Raw genomic sequence first — 10,761 nt, forward strand, 5'->3', positions numbered from 1 at the left:
CTCGGGCACGCCGCATCCTCAGCGCTGCCACCCGCGGCTCCACGAGCGCACAGTGACATCCTCTGTCGGGATGCGGCAGCAGCCGAGCCCCGGCCACCCATGGAACACCGGCCTGGGGACGCTTGTGTCCCCGAGGAGGGAGGGGGACACACGTGCGGGCAGCTGCCGGCTCGCTGCGCGCACAGCTGGGAAAGGCGAGCCCGGCTCTGGGCGCGGAGCCAGCGCGCTGTGCCAGGGCCGGGTCAGGACAGGATCAGGCTGGCTCTTGCTGAGGCCACCCTTCGGTGGGTGCCACAAGGGCAGCACGCTGCGGGAGTGCTGAGAAGCGCTCGGCTCTGCCGGCAGCAAACGATTCCCAGCGATCGCAGAGCTCTCCCAGCAGGATCCGCCGCCGCCGGCAGGGCAGAGGCTGTGGCTGCGTGTTTCAAGAGGAATTCGGTGAGGCTGTAGTAGTTCCTGAGGTGAAAATAGCTTCTGGAGCAATCAGAAGGTGGCAGACCCCCTGGGCCTTAACTACAGGCTTGTTTCTGGGTTTGCACAGTTTTCTAGCTTAGCTGATGTTCTCTCTGTTTCTCGCATTCCCCAGACAGAAGGGTGCCTGCTCAGGGTCTCCAGCCTGGACCCTTCTCCGTGTTTGCAGCTGCTGCTCTGCACATCCCTGTGCTGTTCTCCAGAGGTTGTGATAGCAGAACTGATCCTGCCCCTGTGGCAATACCTGTGGGGATGTTTTCTGTCTTGACACCTGGAGCAGGCACCGTGCACAGGGGTTGTGCAGTGGGAGGTGACTTCATCCTGCAGAATCACCAGCTGAAACAAGTCCTCAGACAGAAGTTATGCTCTTTAGCTGTGAAAGGTGAACAAGTGGTGGAAGAAGGAAGAGTTAATCACCTTCCTGGAGCTGGGACTGGGAGCCACAAGGACTCCTTGGTTTGCAGACCAAGAATTACCTGCACTTGGCAGTTTTACCTCTTCCTCCTGCTGCCCATGAGGAGCAGAGGCAAGATCATCACCCTCTGTGTTCCACCTGCCCAGGGAGCCCTCCTGGCTGATTAAAAGGCAAATGAAGTTCTGACCTCACTTCTGTTCATTAAGGCACAAACCCCACGGCAGGAGCAATAAACTCGCGGTGGATGCTTTGGAGAGATGCAGGAATGTTCCTGTACAGCATTCAAAGATGCTCTGGGAGAACACGGGAATGCTTCTGACTTGAGAGGGGAAAGAGGAATGTAGAGATGTTCTAGGGGGTGGCAAGGATTCTTTGAGATAATGCAGTGATGCTCCAGCGTTGAGAAGGGAAGGGAAATGGGAGAAGATGCTCCGGGGGGGGGGATCAGGGATGCTCCGGGGTAATGCAAGGATGTTACAAGGTTGAGAGGGGAATGTGTGGATTCTCAGGGGTGCCCTGGAAGAATGAAGGGATGCTCTGGGTAGCACAAAGATGCTCCCGGGGTTGAGAAGCTACGTGGGATTGTGCAGATGCTCAGGGCTGCTCTCGTGGCACGCAGAGACGCTTGGGCGGATTTAGGCATGCTCTGGGGGTTTCGGGGCTGCTCGGGGGGTACCGAGGGTGCCGGGGGCCGGAGCGGGAGGCGGGAGCGGGCGGGGCGGGGAGGGGCAGCAGCCCCGCGGCGGCGGCGGCGCGGCGGGAGCGGTGCGGGCATGGAGAGCGGCGCGGCGCTGAACGGCTCCGCCGCCGCCGGGCGCTTCGCGGCCGCGGGCACGGCAGCGCTGGGCGCGCTCATGGCCCTGCTCATCGCCGTCACCGTGGCGGGCAACGCGCTGGTCATGCTGGCCTTCGTGGCGGACTCCAGCCTGCGCACCCAGAGCAACTTCTTCCTCCTCAACCTGGCCGTCTCGGATTTCCTCGTAGGTAAAGTGCCGCCCGCGGAGCGCCCGCCGCCACCGGCACCGGCAGCAGCTCGGGCTGCCCGGCTGCCCCCCCGGGCTCCGCTCCTGCCCCCGGTCCCCTCCCGCTGTCCTGGTCCCCTCCCGCTGTCCCGGGCGCACAGAGGGAAGGAGCCCCCGGCAGCCGCGGGTCCCCCCCGGGGCAGAGCCCGGCTCTCACCGGGACCGACCCCTCCGCTTGCAGGTGCCTTCTGCATCCCCCTCTACGTGCCCTATGTGCTGACGGGGAGATGGATCTTCGGGAGAAGCCTCTGCAAACTCTGGCTGGTGGTTGATTACTTGCTGTGCACCTCTTCGGTCTTCAACATCGTACTAATTAGCTACGACAGATTCCTGTCGGTGACAAGAGCGGTGAGTCCTGTCATGGCAGCTGAGAGGGACATAACTCTCCTCCTGCTTTATTCTCCAGATTGTCTGCAATACTTAAAAGTTCTTTGAATCCTCCAGAAATTATGAATCTTTCAGCCTGGGAGGCAATAATCATCCACAAATGCATAATTCAGCTGTGGTTTCAGATTAGCATTCCTGGCATAATTAAATCATTTAAGGCTCAGTCCCCGTTGTGCAGGTGTTCCCTTCCCAGGTGACAGGGTAGTAGTGTACAAGCAAGCGAGCCAGGTAAGCAGACTCTAAACTAACTTGCAAGAGCTTATTATCCCCAGGACAAACAAGTGGATTACAGTCAGACTCACAGCTTCACAGCAGTAAATAGCACTGCCAGCTTTGGCAGGGAATGTGGAGAGGTCCCTGAGAGTGTGGGAGATCAAAATGCTCGGCCTTTTGCAGGAGGTAATGAGCAGTTCACAGGCAGATCTGACCCACTGCTGTTTGCTTGTTCCCTGATTATAAATACAGCACAGATTTAGCCCAGGAGTTGGTCAAGTCCCTCTCCTTGGGACTTACAGGGAGTAGCTGGGACAGCTCAGGTAAGTGGTGGGTGCAGACAGCTGCCAGCTCCAACCAAATCAGTACATTTCCACTTAGCAGACACCATATTTTGGAGCTGTAAAATGGGTGTTCTAAATCTTCCCTGTAAGAGTGTGATTTATCTAGCAATTGCTCCTGTTGCCTATGGCATATCAATTTGTTGGACTGCTGGGGGATTGCCTAGCAACTTTACCAGGAATGCTAATAGTCCATTTGTGAGGAGCCTCAGCCAGCTGGGGTGTGGGACTGTGTGTAAGACAAGGCTTTCTTCTTGCAGGTCGCCTACAGAGCCCAGCAAGGCAACACCAGGCAAGCAGTGCTGAAGATGGTGATGGTGTGGGTGTTGGCATTCCTGCTGTACGGACCTGCCATTATCAGCTGGGAGTACATATCAGGCCAGAGCATCATCCCCAGTGGGGAATGCTATGCTGAGTTCTTCTACAACTGGTATTTCCTCATGACAGCCTCCACGCTGGAGTTTTTCACCCCTTTCATCAGCGTGATGTTTTTCAACCTGAGCATTTACCTGAACATCCAGAAGCGCACCAAAATGCGCCTGGATGTTCTCCACAAGGTGCACAGCCAGTCCTTCACCGAAGAGATGGAAAGGAGCCCAGAGGCAAAGCTTTCTTTGAAATGCTGTAAGTGGGAGCAGAAGGAGTCAGCTGAAACCCTCGACCTCTCTAAGAGCAGAGCTCAAGCAGCAGCCTCCACTTCCAGCCTGGATGCCAAAGACCTGCTGGAAACGAGCTTGGAGAGCTCCAGGAAACCCAAGTGTTGCAACAAAAAGAGCTGCAAAGCTTCAGCCTCCACTCTGTCCTCAGAGAAACGGGTGAAGATTGTGTCCCAGAGCACAACTCAACACTTCAGGCTCTCCAGAGACAAGAAAGTGGCCAAATCCCTGGCAATCATTGTGGGCATTTTTGGGATTTGCTGGGCACCGTACACTCTCCTGATGATCATCCGTGCTGGCTGCCATGGCCAGTGCATCTCTGAGTTCTGGTATGAGACTTCTTTTTGGCTGCTGTGGATCAACTCAGCTGTCAACCCTGTCCTGTACCCTCTCTGCCACTCCAGCTTTAGAAGGGCTTTTATTAAACTCCTTTGTCCCAAGAAGCTGAAGATTCAGCCTCACTATGCCCTTCAGAACTATTGAGGGTGAAGTCAGCCCAGTGTGAGGATGAGAAAAGCCTTGGTTTACTTCTGCTGTACTGGTGTGGGACTGGAGCTTATTTCCATGGAAGAGCCCAGGAGCAGTGGTGTGGGGCAGGTGAGGAAGGCAGAAGAGAGCCCACTATTAACTTATTTTAGTTCATCAACAAACAAGCCCACCGCAGAGCAAGATAAAGGGGTTTATTGACATTAACCACGGGTGGTGAAATCTGTGTCCGCCACTTGCAGGTGCCACAAAAGAGCTCTGCTGCCACCTAGACAGCCTGAGCAGCACCAGCATTTTGCTCCAATAAACTGAAAACTGAAAAGAAAAACCTAATAAAAATAAATATCTGGCTTAAAGTACTGTGCTAAACGACAGCTTAGCTGTTGGCAGACCTGATCTTCCTCATAAATGGGAGAGATTTTTCCTCACACCTACTCTACATAGATGATGATGATAGAGAAAGAAAAGAACAAACCTCAGAAGGAAAACATCTCATTTACCATTTTTGTTACAGCAAGTGCAGCCATAATCTGGATCCCTGTTTCATGGGGTGCAATAGATGTCCCTTCCACACCCCAAGAAGGGGCAAACCTCTGCCCTGAGGAGTTTACAGCCAGGCTCTGAGGCATTGAGCATCGTTCTGTTGGCATTGCTTGATCCCTGCCTGCTTCAGAACTGCCCAGGGCTCCTGTGGGAGTGCTTCCCTGCTGGCCAGAGCCATGCAGCAGGAACCAGCCCTGGAAGGGCCCTAGGAAAGGGTTCTGTGCCCATGGGAAAGGAAAGGTGCCAGCACAGCGCCAGCTTCTCCACAGACTCCATCCTGACAACCCAAAGACATCTTCAAATCTCTCCTGCAGGATCTTAAAGATACTCTTCTGGCACTGCATTAGGGAATGACAAGCTCAGATAGAAGCAAATCTTGTGTTGTTTTTGTTATGTTCCTTTTTAAAATGTTCCTTTCAGACCTCTTAAATTTTTCAAGTTTCAGAACTCTTGCATTCTTTCTTTTAAAATACCTCACATCATTAGAGACCTAGCTTGAGCTGATTCAGTCAACACAAGCATCAATTCTTTTACTGTTTAATTTGAAATTTTTTTTAGAGCTGTCAACTAATTAGAGCACCATATTCAAGAGACCAGGGCTCTAACCTTGGTCCTACCAAAAAATCCTGGTCATTTTAGTCTGCTTCTCATCTCATGCTCCATCACAGTTGCCCATTTGTTCTGCAGCCTCTTTGGGCACAGAGGCAGTATGACCAAAAAGTAGATTAATTCCACTGCTGGCACTGCTCAAAGATGTAGTAACACAAATAAGTAATTAGTTGCCATGGCAAATGCTTGCATTTAGCAGTATTGCACAGGGGAGCTCAAGATCCTAAGTCTGAAAACTCCATTTACAAATAGAAACCCAAATATTGTAAAGCAGTACCCAAAAGCTTACAATGTTGTGATCGCCAATTACATTTTGCTGCTGCAAGCAAACTGCTCTTGGCTGCTGCTAAAAGTAAAAAGAAAATGCCATCAGACTGTATCTCAGTGATATTTGTCAAGTAGATGAGTATTGTCACTGAAGTCAGGTTTTAAATGATGTCTTGTCCTGTGTATGTGATATTTCAGACTTGTGACATGTTCTGTCAGGCTGTTATATATGGGTTAAAATTCACCCTTCAAAGTATGTGTGCTGTGAATTGACAGGATAAATGTTGAGCCTGCTCGTACCTTTCCCTGTGTCTGCTCCCTTCTGAAAACTTCAATAAAGTATTTTTATAAGAAGCTTGCTGCATATTTTATGGTGAAAACGGTGTTGTCAGAAATGATAAAATCCAACTGGAAGCAAAACATCCATGGGTTTACCTGAGGAGGCAGATATTCATGTCACAGTAAAACCAGCTCCTGAAACAGCTGAGTGTCCCTTACCTCTGGTGAGCAGGTTCCTGACAGCCCCCTGAGGATGTGGTGAGTGCACATCACTCAATTCTCTCCAGCTTCTGGTCTTTTCCAGAGCATGTTACGTGCAACTGGGATCTGGAGAGGTTCCATCAGAATTAACTCTTCCTATAACTCACAAACCTCACTGGTTTACTTAAAAATGACAAAGCCATAACATGCCCAAGGCACCAGTTTCCAGCTGTAGTTCTCTTCAGTTCAGCAGGAGAGGTGAAACTACTGGATCATCCATTCTGATTAAAAAAGGTGCCTGGTGTGACACCTTCCTTTCCCAGAGGGAAGAAAAGAATATATCTCCTTGTGAGCTTTTTGCACAGTATTTTCATGGTCTCTGACCTCCATGTGGGCAGAATTATCTATACTTGGCTGAAAGTAATTTTATTCATTGTTGGATTTTGCAGGGAAGATACTTATATTCCTTCCTGAAATAAGAGCTCTTGCTTTGTCAGATAAAAGGAAAAATAACTATTTATGCTTGGACATAAGGTCACACCTAAGCCTGGTTTTCATACTGAAAATGTTGGGAACTGCTCTGAAGTTTCAGAGTAGCTGATGACTAATTCAAATATGCTTAAAAGAGTATTTGGATTCTGCTGATTGTCAGTGTTCAGAATATAAATATCTATATACATTTGGAAGAGGCAGCGGCTGGGGAGCTTCTAGGCATAATCCAGTATGAATTATGAAAATGCAGAACCACTGGATGAGGCAGGGGTGCTTGTCATCCAGCCCAGCAAAACACCTGTGTATCATTTATTTTTACAGGCTAAAAAATTGCCTCTTTCCTATTGTCTTGGCAAAAGCTAAGCAGGCAGGACTTGTTTACAACAGCCATGAAGGAGGACTTGCTGTAATAATTAATATGATTCAAATATTTGGGGAACCACATAGGCTTCATTTCCACAGCACATCTCCACAGAGAAAAGAAACCTGGCTAATTCCAGAGAGAAGCATCCAATTTATGCAGGGAGTGTTGGTAAACAGCATTCAGGCAGCTGCAAGTCATGCCAGGGAGCTTTTTGGATAAGAGACTTCCCACAGGAGCAGAGTGGAGGTGATGCCAGTTCCCCTCTCCTGATACAAATCTCCACTCCATTAACTCAAGGACATAAAGGCTGCCCTAAAGAGCTCTGTGGTCTTTTCCTACAGCAGCATCTGTATATCAATAAACTATCAAAAAACCATTTTTTATTTTAGCACAGCTACTTTCTTTGTGTCTCTCTAAATGCTTCCTCCCTAATCACCAGTAATGAGAGATCTCTTTGCACAGGCAGAGGAACTCTGCTCCACAGCCTCTCCTCCAGCCCCTCCTCAATTACCATCCCTTATTTTTTCTCTCTAACCTGCAGTTATAGAAATTGCTCCATTGTTCTACAGACATCACTGAAGCTTCATTAGCTCAAGTAGGAGGCTGGAGAAGAAGAGAGAATGCAAGGATCTTTTGTTGAAAAACACCTGTCTGTGATAATTAATGAGATTTGCTGAGAGAGAGAGGCTTTGAAAGTAGCAAGATGTGATTATATTTTGATTTGAAAGAATGCTAATGGTTTGTAAATGACCATTCATTTTCACAGCAGAACTAGGATGGAAAGATCAGGGGTTAATATCCTTGCCAGAAAGAATTTTAACAATGTGATTTCTGTGAGAGGGGATTGATTTTTCCCAACCCCATCTGCGGAGCAGTGACACCAGCACAACTTTGCAGTACAGATCTGGTCCTAAAAGAGACCTCCTGCACTCTACAGAGCTTGTTCTGCAAATAGATGAGGCACAGTAAGGAGTGTTATCTTTCCTTCTGAAGTGAGAATTGCAGACAAGAATAAAAACTCTGAGAGCTGCCCTGGATGAGTGCCACAAAAGAGAAAAGCTCTCAATTTCTGACACCACAAAGCCAGCCTTTCATGCAAGATTGCACAGATGTTCCTGTGGACAGTAGGGAACTCACAGCACTTTTCTATTCCCTTAATCTTTAAGTCTCCTCCTTTCCTCCTTAAAACAATTTCCTGTCAATATAGTTGCATTTGCAGGATTAAGGAATTATGGGGGTTTAGAACAGAAATTAGGAATTCTGCAGGTTGAAAGGTCTTAACCTATAATCCAGCACCACCATTTATTGAGATTTGAAACTATCGTTGGTATTTACTTCAACAAACCCACCCCTACCTGAGGGAGGAACACTTGTGAGCACCTCAAAGGCAAAAAAACCCAGCTCTGTCCCTGCACCTCCTGTTGCAAGCTCAGGAATGTCAATGACTCCTTCAACCAGCACCATTTTTATTGCTAAGGGTGCACGAGCATTACTTATTTACAAGCCCCACACTTTTACTCCATTATTTGCAATGTGCTCGCACAGTCTGGGTGCAAAAGGGAGTTAATACTTTATCCAAGTACCAAACATCATAGGTAGAGCTATGTGTGCACTTCTGTGGAGAAAGAAAAAGACTATTTTTCAATTTTTAAAATGCTATTACCTGATTTTTTTTTTTTTTTTTTTTTTTTTTTTTTTTTTTTTTTTTTTTTTTTATGATTTAGAGGCACTAAGCAAGACCTTTGGTTGGGTTGTAAAGGCTTCATGGCAAAACTGGAGTTTTCTCTATGCAGACCGGACCCACAGCTTAAACATCTGTTCTTTTAAACACAAAAATGTGTCCATGGTGTGACATTGACTTTGGAATTATTTTTAACACAATATCCTAGGATTTAGCAGCACAATTAACACTGAAGGAAAACTGATTGCAAAGTAGTTAATAATCTCATTCAAGATCTCTCTGAGCATTCACAAACAACAACCTCTCTACCAGGAGGGCAACAACAGTTCTGGCAAATATTTTAGCTGTTAACTCACAGTTCACACACGATTTTAGCCTTTAGAAGCTGTTTATTGAAGAACAATAATGGGGGTTGCATATAAACCCTTGAACACAAGGCTGCAAGTACACCCTGCAGTGTCCATGAATTGAAAACATGTTTGACAAAACAGAGCAATCACCCTCCATTATGAAAATAATTTATACTTTATATTCTAAGAAGCACAAATTTAATAGACCACTATGGTTAAAACACCATTTAAGATCTCTGTTACAGTTTGTATTCAAAACATATAGGGATAAAATAATATGTGTAATACTTTTATGAAGCCTGTGGTCAGTGCTCTGGGAATTAAGCTGTTATCCAAGAGCTTTCATGAAAGGAACAAGGTCTTTTGTTGCTGTCATTAAATTCTTTAACCAAAATGATGGTTGCAAAAACTTTATGGAACTGTATAGGCAGAGGAATGCTGACACACAGCTAATTCAAGAGTAAGGAAAATACTGAAGTCAAATATGACTGTCATTGGAAGAATACAGCACCAGGGCAATATAAAACCTCAGCAGAGGACCAAAATGCCCAACACATCCTTCCTGAAGTTCTCACTGGGAAGAGCTTGTGCAGACAGAAACCTGCAGAACAGTTCATCTTTATTTAAGAGAGATAAGAGCTGAAACACCTTAGAAATTCCCCCTCACAAGTCCCACATGTTCCTGTCCTCTACTACGAAGTGACAATCTCAAAAATTAGATAATCCCTGAGAACACAGGGATTATACTGATTTCCTTTGAAAAAACCCAGAAATTCAACTTTCCTTCACTCACCTCTTGAGAGATGCTCCAGCAGTACTGAAGAAATGACTAAAAGCTGGGAAAATCGGGAATTTAAGGTCATTACCATTGACTCATGTTAATAACCATGCTTTCACCTCAACAATTACTACACTGAGAACCAGCACTATGCACCACTTAAGAAAAGTGCCTTCCAGTCGCCATTTGTAAAAAGGAAATATTTGTAATCAATATTAATCACTCCCAACTCTGGCATAACAAGCTATCAAATCAGAATTGCCTCCTTCACAACAAAAGAACACAGAACATACATTTTAGTCAGCCTAAATGACACTTTTACAACAGACTCTGAAGAGGTATCTGTGTGCTGACAGAATCTACCAAATTCCCTTTGAAAAAGCAGGTCTATTAACTGAAAGACCAGAATAGGCATAGCATTTTCTGAGAAAATCTGAACAAGTTCTTTCTTTATTCAAGCACATTTGTGGCCCTCTGCAATTATTTTCTTGATTAATGTATGAGCACTTAGGCTTTCCTGGCATGAAAGAGGGAAATATAGCTATTTTTCAGCTTGAGTATTAACTAAAAGCAAATCTTCTACTGTGCACCCATTTATCAAGTGCCCGGGTTAGCTAAATGTGATATCAGCTTTATTTCAGGCTAAATACATTAGGAAAATAACTTCTGTAGCACTAATTTAATTTAGTCTTAACATACAATTCTAGAACTGTTCTGTTGATCAGCTTCAGAAGCCACTTCAAGCCATTGAATAACAATTACAAAAATCACTATCTTTAGAACATTTAATTAGTGATAATTATAGCACCAGTTAGTAAATTGTACATGTTTCACATGGCAATTGTTGTTATCCATCTACAGATTAAGTTTTATCTACTGTGAAAGGATTTCTGAATGCTTTGAAAGATAAATAGGAGTTGTGTGAGTGAGCTCTCCTAAAGCTCCTGAACACTGCCATGGACTGCAGTTGCATGAAGATGGTAAAGTGGATACTGGAGGATTATTCCCCAAATTCCAGGTCATCTGTTTTGCCACAGAATTTATGTGTGACTCTGCAAGTTGCTAGGGTCCAAATCCAGACAGATATTTTAATTCAAAATGCTTAAAATTCAGTGGGATATAGGCTTTTCCAAGCCTGGCTACGTTTGGAGCTCAGCCTTCCATGATTCAGTTTCTACCACTGAAATCAGATTAAAAAATCACTCA

At 46.2% G+C, this 10,761-nt stretch overlaps 1 protein-coding gene across 1 annotated transcript; it reads left to right on the top strand.

The window, feature by feature from the left end:
• Positions 1-1,659: 1,659 nt before the first annotated feature.
• Positions 1,660-5,764, top strand: HRH3 (histamine receptor H3). The gene is made up of 3 exons (XM_066561438.1): positions 1,660-1,870; positions 2,090-2,256; positions 3,110-5,764. The coding sequence occupies exons 1-3, from the start codon at positions 1,660-1,662 to the stop codon at positions 3,986-3,988; spliced, it is 1,257 nt and encodes a 418-aa protein (XP_066417535.1). The 3' UTR covers positions 3,989-5,764.
• The last annotated feature ends 4,997 nt before the right edge of the window (positions 5,765-10,761 follow it).

Source organism: Molothrus aeneus, chromosome 17, assembly GCF_037042795.1.
Source record: "Molothrus aeneus isolate 106 chromosome 17, BPBGC_Maene_1.0, whole genome shotgun sequence".
Taxonomy (NCBI): Eukaryota; Metazoa; Chordata; class Aves; order Passeriformes; family Icteridae; genus Molothrus; species Molothrus aeneus.